At 46.9% G+C, this 25,050-nt stretch overlaps 1 protein-coding gene across 1 annotated transcript in view; it reads left to right on the top strand.

Moving 5' to 3' along the window:
- LOC115462767 (sphingomyelin phosphodiesterase 5-like) overlaps positions 1 to 24,510 on the top strand; it is a 46,105-nt gene extending 21,595 nt beyond the window's left edge. Inside the window, exons 6-8 of the mRNA XM_030192753.1 lie at positions 15,223 to 15,286; positions 19,374 to 19,530; positions 23,755 to 24,510. Coding sequence (XP_030048613.1) covers positions 15,223 to 15,286; positions 19,374 to 19,530; positions 23,755 to 23,856 — 323 coding nt within the window. The 3' untranslated portion in view covers positions 23,857 to 24,510. The remainder of the gene's footprint in view (positions 1 to 15,222; positions 15,287 to 19,373; positions 19,531 to 23,754) is intronic.
- Positions 24,511 to 25,050: the final 540 nt, after the last annotated feature.

Raw genomic sequence — 25,050 nt, 5'->3', positions numbered from 1 at the left:
TTTCATAAGGGGGTATGTGGATTGGGGGGGGGGAGTGTGGGGAGACTGGAGGTGCTTGGAGGGATCAGAAAAGGTCTTTGGGGATGGGGGATGGATTGAAAGGGTATAGATGCATCTGGTTGGGCTGTGGTTGCAGTCGCCTGCCTCCTCTTGAAGTGTTAAGTAACTGTGGCTGTGCTATTGGCAGTTGTGAGAGTAGCCTACGGTACCACCCATGTGCTATCACAGCCGACCTGTCCTCTCACCTCCAGTGGGATTATACCACGCTGTCTAAGGTATAGACAAATCCCATGTTAGCTGCTTAAAAGGTCCTGTAAATGAAGGAGAACTGATCCTCCCTTTCTCCCCATCTCTAACATATATGGATGTTAGCTTCAGAACTTAGTACAAGAAGAGTGCTGGGTAGATTTCTACGGTCTGTGCCCTGAGAAAGGCAAGAACAAATCAAACTCGGGTATAAAGTATCACATACCATGTAAATGAGTCTATCTTGTTGGGCAGACTAGATGGACCGTACTGGTCTTTATCTGCTGTCATTTACTTTGTTTATACGGATGTAGTGAGGTTATCTTCCCTCTCCAGTGTTTGACTAGGAATCATTTTCCCCAATCCCCTTCGTAAAGCTTTATATTGAGGCCACTGGCAATGAAATGGTGACAGGTAAGGAGAGTAAGACCCATCGATTCTGCTCGTACCTGATACAATACCCCAGATCTTCTATCTCCTTGCACTTTCCTAATCTACATAAGTACATAGGTTTTTCCCAGTATGGCAATACTTAAGGTCCATCGAGCCCAGCATCCTGTTTCCAACAGTGGCCAATCCAGGTCACAAATACCTGGAAAGATCCCAAAAAAGTACAAAACATTCTATACTGCTTATCCCAGAAATAGTGGATTTTCCCCAAGTCCATTTAATAATGGTCTATGAACTTTTTCTTTAGGAAGCCATCTAAACCTTTTTTTAAACTCTGCTAAGCTAACTGCCTTTACCACATTCTCTGGCAACGAATTCCAGAGTTTAATTACACGTTGAGTGAAGGAAAATTTTCTCCGATTCGTTTTAAATTTACTACATTGTAGCTTAATTGCTAGTCCTAGTATTTTTGGAAAGCGTAAACAGACGCTTCACATCTACCTGTTCAACTGCACTCATTATTTTATAGACCTCTATCATATCTCCCCTCAGCCGCCTTTTCTCCAAGCTGAAGGGCCCTAGCCGCTTTTGCCTTTCCTCATAGAGAAGTCGTCCCATCCCCTTTATCATTTTCGTCGCCCTTCTCTGCACTACTACCACTACTTAACATTTCTAGAGCGCTACTAGGGTTACGCAGCGCTGTACAAATTAACAAAGAAGGACGGTCCCTGCTGAAAGGAGCTTACAATCTAAAGGACGAAATGACAAGTTGGGGTAGTCTAGATTTCCTGAGTAGAGGTGCACCTTTTCTAATTCCACTATATCTTTTTTGAGATGCAGCGACCAGAATTGAACACAATATTCTACTACTACTACTACTATTTAACATTTCTAGAGTGCTACAAAGTGTACGCAGCGCTGTACAAACACAGAAGAAAGACAGTCCCTGCTCAAAGAGCTTACAATCTAAATAGACAAAAAGTAAAGCATTTAATATTCAAGGTGTGGTCGCACCATGGAGTGATACAAAGGCATTATACCATCCTCATTTTTGTTTTCCATTCCTTTCCTAATAATACCTAACATTCTATTTGCTTTCTTAGCCACAGCAGCACACTGAGCAGAAGGTTTCAACGTATCATCAACGACGACACCTAGATCCCTTTCTTGGTCCGTGACTCCTAACGTGGAACCTTGCATGACGTAGCTATAATTCGGGTTCCTCTTTCCCCACATGCATCACTTTGCACTTGCTCACATTAAACGTCATCTGCCATTTAGACGCCCAGTCTCGTAAGGTCCTCTTGTAATTTTTCACAATCCTCCCGCGATTTAACGACTTTGAATAACTTTGTATCATCAGCAAATTTAATTACCTCACTAGTTCATCCCATCTCTAGGTCATTTATAAATATGTTAAAAAGCAGCGGTCCCAGCACAGACCCCTGGGGAACCCCACTAACTACCCTTCTCCATTGAGAATACTGACCATTTAACCCTACTCTGTTTTCAATCTTTTAACCAGTTTTTAATCCACAATAGAACACTACCTCCTATCCCATGACTCTCCAATTTCCTCTGGAGTCTGTCATGAGGTACTTTGTCAAACGCCTTCTGAAAATCCAGATACACAATTTTTTATTTATTTTTTGTTACATTTGTACCCTGCGCTTTCCCACTCATGGCAGGCTCAATGCGGCTTACATGGGGCAATGGAGGGTTAAGTGACTTGCCCAGAGTCACAAGGAGCTGCCTGTGCCTGAAGTGGGAATCCAACTCAGTTCCCCAGGACCAAAGTCCACCACCCTAACCACTAGGCCACTCCTCCACATGTTTGTTCACCCCTTCAAAGAAATGTAGTAGATTGGTGAGGCAAGATTTCCCTTCACTAAATCCATGTTGACTTTGACTCATTAATTCATGCTTTTGAATATGGTCTGTAATTTTGTTCTTAATAATAGTCTACCATTTTGCCCGGCACCAACGTCAGACTCACCGGTCTATAATTTCCCGGATCTCCTCTGGAACCTCTTTTAAAAACCAGCGTTACCTTGGCCACCGTCCAATCTTCCAGTACCACGCTCGAATTTAAGGATAAATGACATATTACTAACAATAGCTCCGCAAGCTCATTTTTCAGTTCTATCAGTACTCTGGGATGAATACCATCCGGTCCAGGAGATTTGGTACTCTTCAGTTTGTAGAACTGCCCCATTACATCCTCCAGGTTTACAGAGAATTCATTAAGTTTTTCCGACTCATCAGCTTCGAATACCATTTCTGGCACTGGTATCACTTCCAAATCTTCCTCGGTGAAGACCGAAGCAAAGAATTCATTTAATCTCTCCGCTAAGACTTTGTTTTCCCTGATCGCCCCTTTTACTTCTTGGTCATCTAGCGGTCCAACCAATTCTTTTGCCGGCTTCCTGCTTTTAATGTACGTAAAAAAAAATTTACTATGTGTTTTTGCCGCCAACGCAATCGTTTTTTTCCGAAGTCCCTCTTAGCCTTCCTTATCAGCGTTTTGCATTTGACTTGACATTCCTTATGCTGTTTCTTATTATTTTCAGTCGGTTTCTTCTTCCATTTTCTGAAGGATTTTCTTTTAGCTCTAATGGCTTCCTTCACCTACTTTTTAACCATTCCAGCCGTTGTTTGGTCTTCCTTCCTCCTTTTTTAATACATGGAATATATTTGGCCTGGGCTTCCAGAATGGTGTTTTTGAACAGCATCCACGCCTGATGTAAATTTTTGACCCTCGTAGTCGCTCCTCTAAGTTTTTTTTTTTTCACCGTTCTTCTCATTTTATCATAGTCTCCTTTTTGAAAGTAAAACGCTAACATATTTGATTTCCTATGTAAACTTACTTTAAAGCTAATATCAAATCCAATCATATTATGATCACTGTTATCAAGTGGCCCCAGCACCATTACCTCCCGCACCAGATCATGTGCTCCACTAAGGACTAGGTCTAGAATTTTTCCTTCTCTCGTCAGCCCCTGTACCAGCTGCTCCATGAAGCAGTCCTTGATTTCATGAAGGAAGTTTACCTCCTTGGCTTGCCCCGAACCTGGTTAAATTTTGCCCTCCTCACCATCGATACAATTGCATGGGCGATCAGCAGGTTCTCCAACACTCACTGTAAACTAGATACTGGCCCCAACTACCTAATGAAATCCGCCCCTTACCGCTTCATAGTAGAGGGAAAGGGAAATGGGACTTGATATACTGCCTTTCTGAGGTTTTTGCAACTACATTCAAAGTGGTTTACATATATTCAGGTACTTATTTTGTACCAGGGGCAATGGAGGGTTAAGTGACTTGCCCAGAGTCACAAGGAGCTGCAGTGGGAATCAAACCCAGTTCCCCAGGATGAAAGTCCATTGCACTAACCACTAGGCTGGTGTGAGCATCATTTTCACCTACAACAGCCAAATTCAAGCAGGAAATAGCAATAGGCAAAAATATCCCCCTCCTCCAATTCGACGTGTCTAGTGCATTCGACATGGTAAACCACAATATATTAATAAGACTACTAGACAAGTTCGGGATTGGCGGAAACATACTTAACTGGATCAAGGGTTTCCTAACCACAAGAATATACCAAGTAAAATCAAACTCAAACATATCATCACCATGGAAAGCAGACTGCGGAGTACCACAAGGATCACCACTATCACCGATCCTCTTCAACCTAATGATGACCCCACTAACCAAGTCCTTATCCAACCAAGGCCTTCATCTATGCAGACGATGTCACAATATTCATTCCTCTCAAATCTAAACTGACAGAAATCACCAACGAAATCAAGATCAGCTTGAACATCATGGACTCTTGGATAAATGCATTTCAACTAAAACTCAACAAAGAAAAAACACACCGTCTTTTCCTCTCATCCCAACACAGCACGGATAACCCCACAATTATCAGCACCCCAGATTACACCCTCCCTATCTCAGACAGCCTGAAAATCCTCGGCGTTACATTGGACCGCAACCTTACACTAGAGAGCCAAGTGACATCCACAACAAAGAAAATGTTCCACTCAATGTGGAAACTCAAACGTGTGAAGCAGTTCTTCCCGAGGGAAATATTTTGCAACCTGATACAATTAATGGTACTAAGCCATGTAGACTACTGCAATGGAATTTATGCAGCATGCAAAGAACAAACATTAAAGAAACTTCAGACCACTCAAAACACGACAGGTAGACTTATCTTTGGAAAAACACAATTTGAAAGTGCAAAACCCCTCCGCGAAAAACTACATTGGCTCCCAATCAAAGAATGTATTGCTTTCAAAATCTGCACTCTGGTTCACAAAATTATCTACGGTGAAGCCCCAGGATACATGACAGACCTGATCGACCTACCAACTAGAAACACATCTGAATCAACACGGACATACCTAAATCTGCACTACCCAAAGGACTCAAATACAAATCAACTTACGCATCCAGCTTCTCCTACATAAGTACACAACTGTGGAATGCATTACCAAAAGCCTTGAAAACTACGTATGACCACCTAAACGTCCGGAAAAACTAAAAACTAACCTGTTTAAAAAGGCATACCCTACCAATCCAACATAAATGCCTGATCTCTGCAACACAACAAAACTAAAGCACGTAATGGACATAACACAACTCTTCTGTTGTACGATTCCCTAATGTGGCTGTGCCACATGAACTTTATCTTACCACAATATCACTTTGTATTTGTTTACACCGGAATCTGCAAACGCCTCTCCGGTACTATGTAGCCACATTGAGCCTACAAATAGGTGGGAAAATGTGGGATACAAATGTAACAAATAAAATAAATAAAATATTGGGGTAATTGAAATCACAACTAATTTCTAACTTTCTACAGTTGTCACAGAGTTGAGAGGAGGTTATGTACTTTCACACATGAAAAAATTGTGGAGAAAAAAAAAAGACCTCAGTATAACTGGCAACACCTCCTTCCAAAGGACACGCCTTATAATAAGAAAGAGTGCCTCTTTAATCATAAGTCTCAAAAAACACTCCACATTAGATCACTTCATGCAATGCTGTCCATCCACCTTCAACAACACTCATAGGTGGAGACACAATTATATATATAATCTAACCATGAAAAACGTTACTTATCGTGGATGTATTGTATTGTAGTCTTATCTCTAAGTCCTGCATCGTCTAGATATCCCGACAGGACTTGCAGGTCTTAGGCCCAGATGCACAAAACTTTAACAACCCTTTACCGACCATTTTGCAAAGAAATCGCCAACTGTATTATGTACTAAAGCCCATTTTTCGACGACCGTAGCAGCTAACGAAAATGGAATGCAGATGAGCAATCAGTGTAGAAACCCTTTTCAAATGACATGCACTAACCTTTTCCGATTGGTTTAACGAAAGACAACGCCGAGAAATGTAACGACAGGTCTGTACCTGTCGTTAGGGCTCTCCGGCTAAGAACTGTAATGTGAAACACAAAAAAGAACCAATTGCAGCGTAGACGATATGCGAGACGCGCTGTGATTGGACAAAAACACGTTGCACCTGTATTGTTTTGCTTTTAATAAAGCTTATAGAAAACGTGTCATAACCACGTTGATATAGGGCGTGCATGACATACGCAGTAAATTTACGTGGAGAAATGGCAGCCAGAGGGAGAAAGCCAAACTTTTCTGACCTCGATGTGCTCTGACTCGCTCAACTCTTTACCATCAACGAAAAGCGTCTTTTCCCCCGCGCAGGGAGAAGGAGGAATATCGGGAGGATGGACAAGGGCTGGGAAACTCTGCAATGCCTCTTTAATAAGCGTTCCTCCTTTCCCAGATCTGTAAGTTGGCAGTATATAGGGCTCTACGCACAGTGTCGTACCAAGGGGGTGGGGGCGGTCATCCTATTCACAGAGGGTGTCCTTTCGTGGGGGGCCGGGGGGGCACACCGTTGGGGGCAGGGCGCATCGGAGATCCGTCCCTGTTGTCTGCCCCCCCTATGAACACCACTCATAACATATAACCGATTTTTGCATGTGCATGAAAAACAAAGGTGGTCCAGTTACTGACATCGACAGTGCATGCCTATTTCCAGTTAATGTACATCTGATTTCCCTTTTTTTGGGTTTACAGGTTGAGGAGCTAAAAAAACGTGCGCGGGCGTTGCGCAAGGACCACCCCGAATGGCTACGAGAGGTGAAGACAAACCTTGACAACAGCCCAGGTATTGGTTCATTTGACATGAGTGTGCCACATTAGAGGTTTGATAGTGGCCTTGTGCTTTTATGTGATAGACGATGTTTGTCCGTGCAGAATTGTCATCTTCTGAGGACGAGGAGCAGGAGGAGGAGAAGGAGCAGGAGGATGACATCGTTGAAGGGTCCCTGGCTGCTGTCGCACCTCCCCGCCCTTCCGCTCCTACCCCTGGTCCCCACCTCCTGCCTTATGCCCGTTGCCGTCCCGGCCGCTCCTCAGGTCTCCAGCCCCCCCCTAAGAGATCCCGCCAGTCCATTGTGTTGCGCCTCCCTGCTCCGAGGTATGGCCCTTCCCACCTTTCCTCTCCTCCTCCCCGTCTACATTCCAGTCCCCCTGTCACCCCACCCCAGGCGCAAAGTCCCACCAGCCCTCCTGTTTCCCCCGCTTCCCCCCCTGCGCCGCATAGTCCCACCAGCCCTCATCACCCTGCCTCCCTCCCCCTGCCGCACAGTCCACACAGCCCGCCAGTTTCACAGGCCACCCCCCACCAGCCACAAAGTCCCACCAGCCCTCCTAGTACCTCCTTTCACGCTCCCCATCTGACCTCCCTCCCTCTTTCCCTAAGCCATGCCATCCCATCCACCTCCGCAGAGGAAGTCACCCCTGTCCTTGAGATGTTCCAGATGGACGAACAGGGTGAGTTACCAAAGTCTGCGGCATGACTCATCTCTAGCCTCGTTATACTTGTCAAATTTTTTGCTGATGTCTGTGCCGCCACGTGCACCTGTAAGCGCTCTATTAAGGTTCATAATAATAATGTTGGCTATTATTGCATATCACTGTGTGTTTCTGTTTTACAGCAGTTCGTGGTGATGTTTTCTGACAGTTCTTCCATTGTCTTTTGTAACAGGTGCCATTGTGGACCCCACAGGGGAGGACAACAGTGATCTCCCGTCACTACCGCCCACCCCCCCCCACCACCCCAAACGATCAACCGCAGTGTCTCTCCCATGCCCCCTCCTCCGACTGTAACCCGTGGGACATGTACCTTCCCCACTCCCACCCGCGACCGAAGCACCTCCACCACTATCCCCACTGTTCAAGATCGGGCCACATCTCCCCATATCCCGCTCGCCCTGATTAACCTTCCCCCCCACGAGCTGGAACAGATGGCTCAGACCCTGCACATGGGAGGGCAGGCATTGGAAGACCTCTCCCGGGTTGTCCTGTACTTGTCTTCCCTTGTGCAGCGTCCTTGAGGTCTGTCCTCCGCGTCTCTTTCCTTGTTCTACCCCTATTGCCGCCCCCTTGTAAATCTACCACTGTTTATTTTATACATTCTGCAAGTTTGACAAACCACTGTTATATGTTGTTCACAATTAATATTATCTGCTGTTTTATAAAAGTTATGTGTTTTAAACTATGTCCTCTGTGTCATGCATACCATAATGATTGTGTTGGGGGTTCTTGACAGACATACGGTTAATGAAACGGCAGTGTGCTCCGCTTCCTTGGTAAGAATTATGTAGCTGGGGATTTGTTGTTTGCGGTTGGCCGCGTTCAAGTGCGACGTCACAAATGTGCGCTGCAATATAACGGAGGTGCTCGCGTTTGTTTTACACGTTGCAGTGGCAAACAATCTGGCTTTTAGGGCAACGGCCAATGAAACTGGCAGCGTGCTGCGCTTCCCATTTTCTAAAGTTATGTGTGTAGTGTCGCCAGCAAGCACCGCGCGAATGTGCAGGGTCTGTGTTACATGCGAGACAGGGTTGCTTTGCGGCGCATATGTTTGACGTACACAGTGCGCGACGGAAACGAACGGCGGATCCTCTTTTGGGCTGTTTGGTGTGCCGCTGCAATAACGAAATGGATGGTGTTTTTTTCCTGGCACAGTTGGACTTTTGCCCTGACATGGTTTATGATCACGTCACTGACAGGCAGGGACAGGATCAAAGGGGACCCGATGTTGAACAGCTTCCCCCCCTGTTCCCTCGCCGGCTGCCAAGGCCACGTGTGTTTCGAACACGGCTGGTGCTAGATCAGATATCGGACAGGAAAATCATTGATGACTACCGCCTATCAAGAACAGCCATTTATGAGCTATATCAGGAAATTACAGAGGATATTGATCCTACCACTGCAAGATCTCATGCAGTACCTGGCATAGTCAAGTTGCTGACTGTTCTGCAGTTCCTTGCAACAGGGACATTCCAGCATGTATTAGGGGTGAACAGTGGCATTGACCAGTCCACTGTTTCGCGACATCTTACACAGGTACAACTCTTTTTTTGGGAATTCCCAGACCCCCAGCCACTGCACACCACCAATGTGTTCCCTTTCCCACCTCCTACCTCTCCAAAAATGTTATTTTTTTCCATTACTGCATTGCCAAATACACACCGTTCACATATATGTTTCAGGTTCTGCGCGCACTTAAAAAGTGCGTCCGTAAGCACATTGCTTTCCCAATGGGGGTAGAGGAGCATAGGAAGATCAAGACCGGATTTTTCAAGATAGCTGGTATGCCTAACGTCCTGGGAGCTATTGACTGCACACATGTTGCCTTCACCCCCCCGGCCGATCAAGAGATGCAATACCGCAAGATGGGATACTCGTTGAATGTGCAGGCAGTGTGCGATGCGAGGCTTAAGATCCTGGATGTTGTCACACGTTATCCTGGCAGCTGTCATGACTCCTACATTTTGTTGAACAGTGCGCTGGGGAGGAATTTTTCCGAGGGGCGGATTGCCCAAGGATGGCTTCTTGGTAAGTGCCCGTTATTCATAATACACACGTCAGCGGTTCAGGGTGGTTGCATTTTCAAGGTAGCATGGCAGTGTCTCTACTACTTGCGCTATAGCCGTGATTCTGCTGAGTGCACTTTGCAAAACTAAAGTGATCTCTTTCACTAGGACATGTTAGGGCACATCAACAAATATGCAGAAGAAAAAACTTTTACCATGATTACAATTTATTGTTGTCTCCATGCAGGGGATGCAGGTTATGGATCCAAAACATGGCTACTTACACCTATACCGATCCCCCGTTCTGATGCTGAGAAGCGGTACAACGAGTCACACATCTCGACAAGATGTACGATCGAGCGTACTTTTGGAGTACTTAAGAGCAGGTTTCGCTGTCTGCACATTTCCGGTGGATCCCTCCAATATTCCCCAGAGAAGGTTGCTGATATAGTGCTTGTATGCTGTATGCTTCATAACATAGCGCTGAGGCATAACCTTGACATTGACATCGACATTGTAGTCCCTCCTGAAGTTGACATAACCCCCTTGGCCACCGGATCTGACGTAAGCAGGGGCAATGCTGTGCGCAGGCAGGTGATCAGGGAATGGTTTTCGCTACCCCGCGAGGCACTGTAGCCACGTTACAGTTATATGGTTTAACAAACAGTTTGCATATGTGCAGAGCTGTGAAGCTACACCTCCAAGGCGGATAACATAAAGGTATCATAGAACCGCATCCTTGTGCGTCATCGAATTGGGTGGTAATCATTTAAATGTTTTAAATGTTGGTGGACAGGTCACACATGCCCTTACCGTCACTTTTTAAAAAGTGAAAGTTATATTCCCGCCGTGAAGGTGTAACATGTGAACGCCGAACAAGCATTGCCCTTGCAGCCCTGTGCAAATGTTTTTGGGTTCTTATTGTTGGTAATGTCAACGATAACATTAACATTTGCACGATAACAATGTGCTCTAGTCTATAATTGCAATAAAATACCATCTTATGTTGAGGAGCAAGAAGAAAGCTATTCTGTCTTTCTCACAACCTACATTAAACCCTCCCTTCATGGTCTCTACTGATATGCGGTTAACAAATGTTCCCTTTTTTGTTGTGCTTGCCCATTTATTCAAGGTCCACGGACTGTCAGCATGTGACCATTTTAATTTTTACATAAGCTGTTAAACATGGAGGAAAATAATACCTTCGAATGAATAAGCTTTGATTCTTTATTACAACATACATCAACGAAAAATCGTGTCCATATGATGTTAGGTACACATACGTTGCCAGAAAGCCAAACACATAAAATGATTACATAATTCAAGAAACCAATTCCAACAATACCAATTAATACCTTCAAATGAATAGGCTTATTTCTACATATTACAAACGAGGTAGAACCCATGCACCGGCAAGCAGGTAGACTGTGTGTCCTCTAGGTGTGTTCTTTGCGCTGGAACACAGGATGCTGCTGCTGTCTCTCTGCATCTATGCGAAAATAAAAGTAATGTTGAGAATTCTAACTTTTTCAGTGTGCTCTAATGGGGAGGTTCAGAAGGGGGATGGGAACATCAGTATCGCCCAGGAAATGCACAACGGACACAGAAGTTTACACGTGAGCAATGCATTCTTCAACATTGTTTCGGAGTACATATCTGTACACCTGAAGGACAGAGCAGTGGTAGCCGTGTCATGGTATGGATAGAAATGGAACAAAATAATAGATGCCAACATGAAACTCACCATGCATAGTATGCCCGCCAAACGTGGGAGGAACAAAGGGGTCTCCTACTGTTCTGTGGCTGCAAGGGAAATCCAAAACAAAACTTGCAATGTAAAACAGAAACGTAAAAGTTACACATTATGATACCAAACACTTGCAGTTTGGACAGTAGAAATTGTATAACAAAGAAGTGAAACATTAAGTCGGCGAACATTAGATTCCAGTATATTTGTATGCCATACTTACAAATGAGAGGGTGTCTGCCACACAGGGGTGGTAAAGGGGGTTGTCCTGATGTCCCGTTTCCTGTCCGTGGCGTACTGTGGCACAGCCTGTGTAAAGAAACCATAATTGAACAGTCAAGTAAACGTGGCCCCGCACCGAGGTATATATTCTATACGGGCCGGCTAACGGCAAATACATCGTAACGCGTGACACTTACTCATGGAAGGGGTCCCTCGAGACAATGGTTTGCCCTGCGGCGGCTGCAAAAAGGAAGCACAACAATACGTGGGACAGTGAATAAAAAATAAAATAGCAGAAACAGAAGAAGCATCGAAAATTTATACGTACTTTCAAGAGGTGTTTGGTACGAGCTGTATGAGCGGAGTGAGTCATGTTGTACAAGGAAGGGAGCGTAGAAGGAACAGTTGTCGTCCTTCGTGTAGGACAATAATTATATGTAACATTTGTGCGCATGCATGTGTAGGATTTGACAGGATTTCACAAACAGCACCAATACTTACCTGAATGCGAATGATTTATAGCCCAGGGCAGTCCCGACGTAGAGGCTGAAATGATATAAGGAGAAAAGAGGAGACACATTAGATGAACACATAGTAACCGGGGTCCTGTAGAATATACATCACAGACAAACGTATTGTTTTTTGGGGGGGTAATACACGAGGAAAAAATACCACCAGCGGCGCGATAGCTGCATGCAGAGTCATCACGCGATATGTCAAGCTCCTTCCCCCCGAGCTCCTGCCGATACTGCAGGCCATACTCTCTCATGCACAGCTCACGGAGATGGGTGTTGTTCTGTTCCATAAGGGTGTTGCTTTGTTCCATAAGGGCGTTGTTTTTTTCCATAACGGCATACATTTTCTCCAAGAGGGCAATGGTCTTATCTGATTGTGCGCTGGTGCTCTCCATCACCTTCTACACCTGCGCACATATTGCGTTAGAGGAACGCTCGAGACCCTCTGCCACTTTTCCTAGCAGAGAATGTATCCCGTCATTCCACTTGCCCTGCATCTCCCACAAACGACGACGAGCCTGCCATTCTTCCATGGGTGTTCTGCGCGGACGGGCCGTGGACATCTGCGTAGCGGCAGAAAGGGGGGTGGCATGACCATCCAGTGGGGGTGTGACATCAAGTAGGTGTAGCGTGACAGTTTCATCGTCATCCACCTCATCTCCCCCCTGTGTCGGCGTCAACAAACAAACACCTAAAAATAGAAAGTAGAAAAGGGAGAACTGCAACGAAGTTACACAAATGTTCTCATCTTGCCACAACATACAATCAGAAGAAACTACACACGTGATTCCGCTCCATCGTGTTGCGTGGGACATGGTGTTGCAGGCCCTGGTGAAAATGTTGAGAATGTAAAATCTCCCTGTGCCGGACGTCGTGTGGCACATGGTGTTGCTGAGGGGAGATATGATAGAGGTTTACAACCTATGGTGTAATTTGCAATGTAGGCTTCAATCGCCTTAAAAAGCCAAAAAAAGGAAAGGAAACAACCAGCAGTTCGGTCACAATACTTACGCGGAACCACGTCACTACTAGCCGAGGAAGGGGAAGAGGTGACCCTCCTTGTTCCTAGCTGAGCAATGCCGAAAGAACAGGAAGGGGCAGAGGGGGGTTGGCTTCTCGCACACACTGTAATACAGGGAACAAAAGAACACACGCTCAATGGCCCTCAGTGTCTCCCACTATGGCAATACTTATGTACCTATTTTCCTTTCCAGCACACCGGCTGGACATCGCAGCACAACTCACCACTGTCTGTGTCCTCTGGCGTGGGGCATGATAATGCGGACTCCTTCAGAGGTACACCTGTAAACATAGACAGAGAGGAGGTCGACACAAACAGTCCACAACGGAAGTTGTCACACACACACATATTCCATTGCTTGTGCAACATTATACATACTCGCCTTCCAGCACACCACTGGCATCCTCCGACGTGTCGCCACCAGCAAGAAGTCCGACAACCTGCGCCTGACCAAGGGTGGACAACACAGCATCCTCCAGGGGGGTCAGCTCCACATCACATGGAGGACCACCCCCTGTACCCCTTGCATGTTCCCACTTCCGCTGTGCCTTCACTTTGACCATGCCCCTGAAGTCGTGCCAACGGTGCTTACATTGCTGTACACTGCGCACACGCACACCCAGAGCATTCACCTCTGCCATGATGTTCCGCCATATCCTGTTCTTTTGTCCAACCGTCAGCCTGCCCTTCTTAAAAAGCCTCCCAAATTCGGCACATACACCACGAACCAACACCTCCAGCTCTTCTTCCGTAAATTTGGGAGCACGCTTCCGCTTACCATGCCCCTCACTGCCAACTGCCTCCTGGTCCTCACGCCACGAGACATTATCCTCCATTGCTTCCACAGACATAAAATTTTGGAGAAGTTAAGAGCTAGAAATTGAACACATATCAACTCGCCACCACCCTGCCACACCGATAGAAATGAGAACTGGAAACCAGAAAGGTGAAAACAGAAAGGTAGCCACACACCACACACACGGAGTACCTAACAGCAATAGGATGACATGAAAATCACATTGGTAAAGAACCATACGCTCATGTGAACTTCTTATCAAAATATTAACACGTGCAAGAAGGAAGGTGGCACACAAAGAACACCTAAAACAAAACACCATGAGGAAAAGACGTTAAACACTGCTAAATGGGATGAACAGCAGAATTTTTGCTAACATTTCACACTTACAGATTGAAAATCTCTACCTGAGGAAAAGCTGCGTGAAATCAGCTCCGCTAGTACTCGGCAGGAACCATAAAACAAAACTGTGCAGCGACTTGATTCTTTTACACTATCGACGCACGCCTATGACATCACAGGCGTGCGACAGCCACGCCTACAACACACGCTTTCCGAATGGACCAGTGCGAAAGCGTTCCGTACGCTGCTACGGCACATTTGCGAAACTTTCGGGAATCAGGGGTTGCAATACCGCACCAAACTTTTTGGGGCTGTGTTTTTGGAGCATGCTTCATTATTTGAGATTCGGTAAAGGTTTTTACGTTTCTGATTTTTTTACGTTTGTTTGATGCATCTACCCCTTAGAGGTAAGACTACAATAGTTGAATTACCTGCTGGAAATTGTGGAAGATTTTTTCAACGTGTTGTTGCCATCCACGATAAGTAACGTTTTTCATGGTTAGATTATATATATAATTGTGTCTCCACCTATGAGTGTTGTTGAAGGTGGATGGACAGCATTGCATGAAGTGATCTAATGTGGAGTGTTTTTTGAGACTTATGATTAAAGAGGCACTCTTTCTTATTATAAGGCGTGTCCTTTGGAAGGAGGTGTTGCCAGTTATACTGAGGTCTTTTTTTTTTCTCCACAATTTTTTCATGTGTGAAAGTACATAACCTCCTCTCAACTCTGTGACGATTGTAGAAAGTTAGAAATTAGTTGTGATTTATATTCTACACATTCCATACATTTAGTTGGTAATTGAATTCACCCATTATTATTGTGTTGCCCAGTTTGTTTGCTTCCCTAATTTCCTTTAACATTTCTGCATCCGTCTGTTCATCCTGGCCAGGCGGACGGTAGTACACTCCTATCACTATCCTTTTCCCCCTTTACACATGGAATTTCAATCCACAGTGATTCCAAGAAGTGTGTGACTGTGGACATTGTGTGTCTTATCTGCTTTTTTCTTGTAGGTACTCTCCTGAGACCGGGGATACTGTATGATGATGCTATTGTGACCCCAGAAAATATGAAAAGGTAAAAACATATTTTTAAACTCCTGCTGCTGTCATATGTGGGTGTCCTTCAGTGAAAGAGGAGTGGGACACCCCCCCCCCCCCCCCCCAAGGTGTGTTTTCCACTGATAGGGCAGAGGGACTATCTGTCAGCAAATGTATTAAAGAATGGCAGCAAACGTTTCACTTTTATCAGAGCGAAATGCTAAACACCGCGAACACCGAATTCCAGCAGTATAGAGAGACTGTTCCCACTTATGTAACTAGCACTGCCGGATGAATATCTTCTAGGGACCCCCCACTCCTTCCCACACACACCCCCACCCCTTCCCAGGAAGACAAGACAGCAGAAAAGAGTTGGGTCTTTCCCTGAAGAAACATGAAGGGGGCAGGAAGAGAATCAGTGGTAGTTGATAGGGGAAGGGGGGTATTGGGTTGCCAGCTAGTTCCAGATTTGCCAGACAGGTTGATCCAGTCCTGGCTTTACCCCGTTGCATGCAGGGACTTGTCTTGCTTTTCTTAGGGAATCCAGATTGGAAATCAGAAATACAAGTTCCTGCATGCAATAAGGTAAAAGCTGGACTGGTCCAGGGAGGGGGAGAGAAGTCTTATGGTCTTTTTGGTGGCGGCCAAAAAGGCAAACAGGATGCTAGGAATTATTGGGAGAGGGATGCAAAATAAGACCAAAATTACTGTGCCTCTGTATCACTTCACCGTGCCACCTCACCGTGTGTTCAGTTCTGGTTGCCGTATCTCAAAAAAGATATAGCGGAATTAGAAAACGTTCAAAGAAGAGCGACCAAAATGATAAAGGGGTGGAGCTGCTACCATGTGAAGAGGGGCTGAAGGGGTTGGGGCTCTTCAGCTTGGAGGGGAGACGGCTGAGGGGGGATGTGATTGGGGTCTTCGGAGTCCTGAGTGGTGTGGGGTAGGTGGAGCAGTGGACACTCAATGAGAGTAGGAGGAAATAGTTTTTCACTCAAAGAATGTTTAAGCTGTGAAACTCGTGGTAACAGTAGTTAGCGTATCTGGGTTTGGAAAGTGGTTGGACAAGTTCCTGGAGGAAAAGTCCACAGTCTGTTATTGAGATGGACATGGGGGAAGCCACTGCTTGCCCTGGGATTGGTAGCATGGAATATTACTACTATTTGGGCTTCTGCCAGATACTTGTGACCTGGATTGGCCTCTGTCGGAAGCAGGATACTGGGCCAGATGGACCATTGGTCTGACACAGTATAGCTGTTCGTATGTCTGGAATGAAAGGGAGAGACTGATGTCTTGAGAGATGAGGGGGGAGTTAGACTTTAGTGGAAGAGAGAGGGGCTTCAATGTCTGAGAGTGGTGGGAGGAGACTCTGTGGTATCTGTTGGAGTGGGATAAGCTTTGATGGTATCAGATGAATGGGGAAAAAAGCCTTGGGGTCTGGATGTATAAGCAATGTTTGTATAGGAGTGGTGAGGGGTACAGTTTGGCTCTGTGATGTCATATCAATGAGGTGGGAGGACGGGGTAAGAAGTTTGATGTGTGAGGGGAGAGCAGTGTGGTGGGTACATAAGTAATGCCATACTGGGAAAAGACCAAGGGTCCATCGAGCCCAGCATCCTGTCCACGACAGCGGCCAATCCAGGCCAAGGGCACCTGGCAAACTTCCCAAACGTACAAACATTCTATACATGTTATTCCTGGAATTGTGGATTTTTCCCAAGTCCATTTAGTAGCGGTTTATGGACTTGTCCTTTAGGAAACCGTCCAATCCCTTTTTAAACTCTGCTAAGCTAACCGCCTTCACCACTTTCTCCGGCAGCGAATTGCAGAGTTTAATTATATGTTAGGTGAAAACTTTTCTCCGATTTGTTTTAAATTTACTACACTGTAGTTTCATCGCATGCCCCCCTAGTCCTAGTATTTTTGGAAAGCGTGAACAGACGCTTCACATCCACCTGTTCCACTCCACTCAATATTTTATATACCTCTATCATGTCTCCCCTCAGCCGTCTCTTCTCCAAGCTGAATAGCCCTAGCCTCCTTAATCTTTCTTCATAGGGAAGTCGTCCCATCCCCGCTATCATTTTAGTCGCCCTTCTCTGCACCTTTTCCAATTCTACTATATCTTTCTTGAGATGCGGCGACCAGAATTGAACACAATACGCACCATGGAGCGCTACAACGGCATTATAACATCCTCACACCTGTTTTCCATACCCTTCCTAATAATACCCAACATTCTATTCGCTTTCCTAGCCGCAGCAGCACACTGAGCAGAAGATTTCAGTGTATTATCGATGATGACACCCAGATCCCTTTCTTGGTCTGTAACTCCTAACGTGGAACCTTGCGTGACGTAGCTATAATTCGGGTTCATTTTTCCCACATGCATCACCTTGCACTTGCTCACATTAAACGTCATCTGCCACTTAGCCTCCCAGTCTCGTAAGGTCCTCTTGTAATTTTTCACAATCCTGTCGCGATTTAACAACTTTGAATAACTTTGTGTCATCAGCAAATTTAATTACCTCGCTTGTTACTCCCATCTCTAAATCATTTATAAATATATTAAAAAGCAGCGGTCCTAGCACAGACCCCTGACGAACCCCACTAACTACCCTTCTCCATTGTGAATACTGCCCATTTAACCCCACTCTCTGTTTACTATCCTTCAACCAGTTTTTAATCCACAATAGGACATTTCCTCCTATCCCATGACCCTCCAATTTCCTCTGTAGCCTTTCATGAGGTACCTTGTCAAACGCCTTCTGAAAATCCAGATAACAATATCAACCGGCTCCCCTTTGTCCACGTTTGTCTACTCCTTCAAAGAATTGAAGTAAATTGGTCAGGCAAGGTTTCCCCACACAAAAGCCGTGCTGACTCGGTCTCAGTAATCCATGTCCTCGGATGTGCTCTGTAATTTTATTTTAATAATAGCCTCTACCATTTTCCCCGGCACTGACGTCAGACTCACTGGTCTATAATTTCCCGGATCTCCCCTGGAGCCTTTTTTAAAAATGGGCGTTACATTGGCCACCCTCCAATCTTCCGGTACCACGCTCGATCTTAAGGATAAGTTGCATATCACTAGCAGTAGCTCCGCAAGCTCATTTTTCAGTTCTATCAGTACTTTAGGATGAATGCCATCCGGTCCAGGAGATTTGCTACTCTTCAGTTTGCTGAACTGCCCCATTACGTCCTCCAGGTTTACCGTGAAGTCAGTAAGTTTCTCCGACTCGTCCGCTTGAAACACCATTTCCGACACCGGTATCTCACGCAAATCTTCCTCGGTGAAGACCGAAGCAAAGAATTCAATCTCTCCGCTACGTCTTTGTCTTCCTTGATCGCCCCTTTTACCCCTTGGTCATCCAGCGGCCCAACCGATTCTTTTGCCGGCTTCCTGCTTTTAATATACCAAAAAAATATTTTGCTATGTTTTTTTGCCTCTAATGCTATCTTTTATTCGTAATCCCTCTTAGCCTTCTTTATCTGCGCCTTGCATTTGCTTTGACACTCCTTATGCTGCTTCTTGTTATTTTCAGACGGTTCCTTCTTCCATTTTCTGAAGGCGTTTCTTTTAGCCCTAATAGCTTCCTTCACCTCACTTTTCAACCTGGCCGGCTGTCTTTTGGACTTCCGTCTTTCTTTTCTAATTCGCGGTGGCATGTGACATAGATGGAGAGATGGGGAAGTGTAGCTGGAGAAGTATGGGTGGAATCTGATAGTGGGCAAGAGAAGCATGGGTGGTGTGAGGGAAGGGAAGCGTGGTGGGTGGTACATTGGGTTGCAGAAATCCAAAGGAGATGTATGAGATTGGAGGAGAGAGACTGAGCTGAGGGAGATGGGTGGGTGGTGTCTGATGATGAGTTGGGAGGAAAGGGGTGTGGGCAGTGTCTGCTGGATAGGTGGAGGGATGGGGAGAAGCGCAGGTGGTGTGTTTTGGACTGGTGGGGGTGGAATTGGGGTTAGGGTGGGAGGAGCGAGGATGGTATCTGGAAGGCGCTGATAATTGGAAAGGATATAGGTTATGACCAGAGGCTGCTAGGTTGGCCTTTGACGGAGTTGGTGTAATAGTCATGCTGTTTGTCTTGTTCTCTCTCTCTCCTTTTCCTCCATTTCAGGACTCTGGAGATGGAAGAGGAGCGCAGGCAGTACATTGCTGCACCTGTTAATCCCGATGGCAGTGCTGGATACCCTGAGACAGCGCCCATCGGATCTGGGCGGAGGATTGATTATATTCTGTACAGAGAGGACACTGTCTCTAGGACTTTAGTGACCGTAAGTAACACTGCACTTATGTATTATTATTATTATCATTAACATTTGTATAGCGCTACCAGACGCACGCAGCGCTGAACACCTGACACAGAGAGACAGTCCCTGCTCGATAGAGCTTACAATCTAAAAATACAGACAGACAAGACAATTAAGGGCGAGGAAAGTACTGGGTGAGAAGGAACAAGGATAGGGGAATTGAGTAGTGGTTAGGAGCCAAAAGCAGTGGTGAAAAGATGGGTTTTCAGCATAGATTTGAAAACAGATAGAGATGGAGCTAGACGTACAGGCTCAGGAAGTCTATTCCAGGCATAAGGTGCCGCGAGGGAAAAGGAACAAAGCCTGGAATTAGCAGTCAGTGGCGTTCCTAGGGGGGCTGACACCCGGGGCAGATCGCCGATGCGCCCCGCCCCCCGGGTGCAGCGCCCCCCCCAGTGAAAGGACACCACCCACGAAAGACACCCCCCCCGGGTGCACGCCTGTCCTCTGTTCGTTCCATGCTTCTTCTGTGCCCCGGAACAGGAAGTAACCTGTTCTGGGGCAGAGAAGAAGCATGGAACGAACGGAGGACAGGCGCACGCGGCGCACCCCCCCCCCCCCCCCCCAGCGGCGTGCACCCGGGGCGGACCGCACCCCCCCCCCCCCCCCCTAGGAACGCCACTGTTAGCAGTGGAGGAGAAGGGGGACGATAAGAGAGATTTGTCCAGCGAGTGGAGATTACGGGGAGGAATGTAGGGAGAGATGAGAGTGAAGAGGTAATAGGGGGCAGCAGAATGGATGCATTTAAAGGTCAGTAAGAGAAGTTTGAACTGTATGCGGAAACGGATAGGGAGCCAGTGAAGTGATTTGAGGAGTGGGCTAGTGTGGGTAAAACGATTTTGGCAGAAAATAAGTCGTGCTGCAGAATTTTGGACAGACTGGAGAGGAGAGAGATGGCTGAGCGGAAGACCAGTGAGAAGCAAATTGCAATAATCCAAGCGAGAGGTGACAAGGGTTTGGATAAGGGTTCTGGTAGCGTATTCAGAAAGGAAGGGGCGAATTTTGCTAATGTTATAGACAAAGAAGCAACAGGTTTTGGCCGTCTGCTGGATGTTAGCGGAAAAGGAGAAGGAGGAATCAAAGATGACTCCTAGGTTGCGAGCAGATGAGACAGGGAGGATGAGGGTGCCATCTACTGAAATAGAGAATGTACAAAGCGGCTGCTTTGTCACTGGTTAACCCTTTAATTCATCTGGCTAATGGTAAGATAAATTGTTGACTGTGTGAAACTCTTGCTGTGACCGGGCACTGTCTCTCTTTGTACAGCTGTTGCTGTATTGCAGTGATGTATTTCTCTGAGCGTTGTACTGTGGTGCTGTCTTTCTGTAAGTGGCTGTCTCTATTCCACTGTACTCTCTTGCTAAGTGACTGCTGTTGTACTTTGCTGCTCTCACTGACAGTCACTGTGCTGTGGATCTCGCTGTACTGCGCTCCTGTCTGACTGATGCTGTCTGTGACACTGTCTCTCTCCTCTGTCTCTGTGGTTCTGGCTGTCCTGTTCCGTTGTCGCTGTCTCTCTCCTCGCTCTCTCTTTCTCTCTGTGGTTCTGGCTGTCCTGTTCCGTTGTCGCTGTCTCTCTCCTTGCTCTCTCTTTCTCTCTGTGGCTCTGGCTGTCCTGTTCCGTTGTCGCTGTCTCTCTCCTCGCTCTCTCTTTCTCTCTGTGGCTCTGGCTGTCCTGTTCCGTTGTCGCTGTCTCTCTCCTCGCTCTCTCTTTCTCTCTGTGGCTCCTGTTCCGTTGTAGCTGTCTCTGTCCTCGCTCTCTCTTTCTCTCTGTGGCTCCTGTTCCGTTGTCGCTGTCTCTGTCCTCGCTCTCTCTTTCTCTCTGTGGCTCTGGCTGTCCTGTTCCGTTGTCGCTGTCTCTCTCCTCGCTCTCTCTTTCTCTCTGTGGCTCTGGCTGTACTGTTCCGTTGTCTCTGACTGTTGCTCTGCTGTGGCACCGTTTTCTCTGTAAAAGTTTTTAGTAGCTACAGATGTCCATAAAGACTCTGCAGTTCCACAGTGTTTTCTTTGAGTGAGACTATACTGAAGGGAAAGGGAAATGGGTCTTGATATATCACTTTTCTGTGGTTTTTGCAACTATATTCAAAGTGGTTTACTTATTTGTGGGAACTTATTTGTACCTAGGTCAATAGAGGGTTAAGTGACTTGCCCAAAGGGGAATTGAACCCAGTTCCCCAGGATCAAAGTCCGCTGCACTAACCACTAGGCTCCTCCTCCACTGGCAACATTCCATGTAGAACCTCAAATAGGGAAAAGGAAACCGGGACTTGATATAGTATAACTACAATCAAAGTGGTTTTATATACTATATACGAGTACTTAATGTACCTGGGGCAATGGAGGGTTAAGTGACTTGCCCAGAGTCACAGGGAGCTGCAGTGGGAATCGAACCCCAGGATCCCCCGCTGCACTAGGCTACTCCTCCACTCCTTACTCTTTGGGATTCCACATGGAATGTTGCTACTCTTTGAGATTGTGCATGGAATCTTGTTAATGGGACTTGATATTCTGCCTTCCTGGGGTTTTTGCAACTACATTCAAAATGGTTTATGTACTATAAACAGGTCATTTTTTGTACCTGGGGCAATGGAGGGTTAAGTGACTTGCCCAGGGTCCCAAGGAGCTGCAGTGGGAATCGAACCCAGCAGTGGCGTACCAAGGGTGGGGGGTGGTCCGCCCTGGGTGTCAGCGGGTGGGGGGTGTGCTCCGCTGGCGCCGCAGACCCCACCTGCCTACCAGCTCCATCGACAGACGACCCTCTTCTCCTGCCATTCGGCACTCAAGCCTTTAAAAAAAAAAATCTGTGAAGCGCCTCGCGTCTGCTCTGCCTCTGCTGTAAAAGAAGCAAATCGCCTCGTTGCACGGTTGGCCCTTCCCATACTGTGTCCCGCCCTCGCAGAAATAGGAAGTTACATCAGAGGGCGGAATACAGTGAGGGAAGGGCTGATGAGGCGATTTGCTTCTTTTACAGCAGAGGCAGAGCTGACACGAGGCACTTCACAGATTTTATTTTAAGGCTGGGTGCCGGGTGGCAGGAGAAGAGGGTCGTCTGTCAGAGCTGGTAGGCAGGTGGGGACTGGGTCGGGGAGGGGGAGCTCTGATGGGAGAAGGGGACTGGGTCGGGGGGTGGCTCTGATAGGAGAAGGGGACTGGGTCGGGGGGGGGGCTGGGTTCTGAGAAGGGGGCAGGAGGGAGAATGAGGCCATGCCTGGGGCAGGTGGGAGAATGGGTCTGGGGCTGATAAGGGATCAATGTCCACTGCACCAACCACTAGGCTACTCCACTCTCACTTAGCTGCTCTTCTGTCTGCTGATCAGTCTCTGGGTGACTCCCCTAAATGGTAGACCCCAACTGCCCTGGTTCTTGCTGCTCTCCTCCTCCTCACTTTTCTTTTCAGTGGTCGTTTCCTGGTCCTCTACTGGCCCCTTTGTCCTCCTCGGTGGCAGATCATCTGGGCCTCTAATGGTCACTTCCTCCTTGGTCTCGCTTTATTCTCTTCTCTTCCTCCTTCTTACCAGTCTTCATCTGGGAATTTTAATTTTACTGCTCATTATTGGCGTTTCCAGTCTGAGCTCAAGTTGAGTTACCTTCAGGTACAGTAGTTTTTTTCTTGTCCCTGGAGGGCTTACAATCTCAGCTGTACATGAGGCAACGGAGATTAAGAGCCTTGCCCAAGTCACAAGGGGTGTCGGTGGGAGAAGGAGGATTTAAACCTTGACGTTGCTGATTCTCAACCTTTAGCTCTAACCTCTAGGTCGGTCCTTGTGCTGCCTCTCTTCCTCCTCACTGGCTGTGGGCTAGAGCTCTGCTGGTCATCCTTCCCGGATCTCTCCTTGCTTTCTTCTCATTCACTCTGTCGGTCACTCCTTCCCTATTATGTGTTTACTCTCTTCCTCCTCTTACCGTTCCTTCTCTACTCCTCGTCTTTCAGTCATCTGTGGCTAGTGCTCTCCGGGTCCCTGATCCCTCTTTTCCTTTTTGGCTGCTGCTTTCCTGGTCGCTCCTTCCCTGCTCTCTCCATTAACTTTTCACTGCTGCTTTCCTGGTCACTCCTTCCCTGGTCCTTGGCGCTGTCCTGGTCTAAGTGTCTGTTCTGGGAATATATATGAATCTTGGAGAGTCGCCTGGAGATAAGAGAAGTATTAGTTTTATAAATAAACTTTACTGCATGTCTTTGTTCCTCTGCAGGAGATTATGGAGTTTATGTTTATCTCCCAGTTGGCTGGACTGACGGACCATATACCCGTAGGAATGCAGCTGTCTGTGTCTTCTCCCGCTGGATGGGACTAGGACATCCCACACAGATCTCTTGGTGTCGGTCTTTGCTCCCCCAACAGGGACGTGCAGACACCCCTGCTCTGCCGAAGGACCAAATGCCATCACTGTGACATCTAGAGTCATTTTGGTGTAACTTCCACCGAGGGACCTCCTTGGCATCCCTATTTCCTTACAGAGACATTTATTCCCATCATATTCCCAGGGAGACCCCTGATCTCACCGTCACTTCTCCCTGAGCAAGAGTCTTTTTGCCACAGGTCTAAGACTGATGTGCAGTGACACTTCTTCCATTAGAGACATCCCAATGACTTGTTTCCTAACAGACTGTGTGACATTTGCTGACACGCCCCTGTGACTCTTCCCCTCGCTGTGTGAGACTATGTACTGAGACACACCAGATAAAGTAATGAGACATCCTAAGGCCCTGGAAGAGAGCATGGGACTGTTTTCTGTGCAGTATTAAGGGTGTCCTCTAAGGAATACAAGCTTTAAAAACATCACCTCTAGAGGTCTGATATTTATAATACACTCTTTCCTGTCTGTTTTTGGCGTTCCTTTCTTTTTCATATGTTTTTAATTATTTTGTAAATCGTTTTGATTTATTTGTTAAGCGATTCATTAAGTGTAAATAAACAAGATAAGGGATTAATAAATTGTACTGTAGTAAGAGTGATAGAGCTCTGCAAGCTGCACAATTACAGACTTGTCCTGGTGGTTGGGAGGCGGGGATAGTGCTGGGCAGACTTATACGGTCTGTGCCAGAGCCGGTGGTGGGAAGCGGGACTGGTGCTTGGGAGGCAGGGATAGTGCTGGGCAGTTTTATAAGGTCTGTGCCAGAGCCGGTGGTGGGAGGCAGGGATAGTGCTGGGCAGACTTATACGGTCTGTGCCAGAGCCGGTGGTGGGAGGCGGGGCTGGTGCTTGGGAGGCAGGGATAGTGCTGGGCAGATTTATACGGTCTGTGCCAGAGCCGGTGGTGGGAAGCGAGACTGGTGGTTGGGAGGCAGGGATAGTGCTGGGCAGATTTATACGGTCTGTGCCAGAGCCGGTGGTGGGAGGCAGGGATAGTGCTGGGCAGACTTATACGGTCTGTGCCAGAGCCGGTGGTGGGAGGCGGGGCTGGTGCTTGGGAGGCAGGGATAGTGCTGGGCAGACTTATATGGTCTGTGCCAGAGCCGGTGGTGGGAAGCGAGACTGGTGGTTGGGA

This window comes from Microcaecilia unicolor, chromosome 2 (assembly GCF_901765095.1).
Source record: "Microcaecilia unicolor chromosome 2, aMicUni1.1, whole genome shotgun sequence".
Classification (NCBI taxonomy): Eukaryota; Metazoa; Chordata; class Amphibia; order Gymnophiona; family Siphonopidae; genus Microcaecilia; species Microcaecilia unicolor.
Note: the sequence above shows the minus strand (reverse complement) of the source record. Positions and strands in the feature narration are given on the sequence as shown.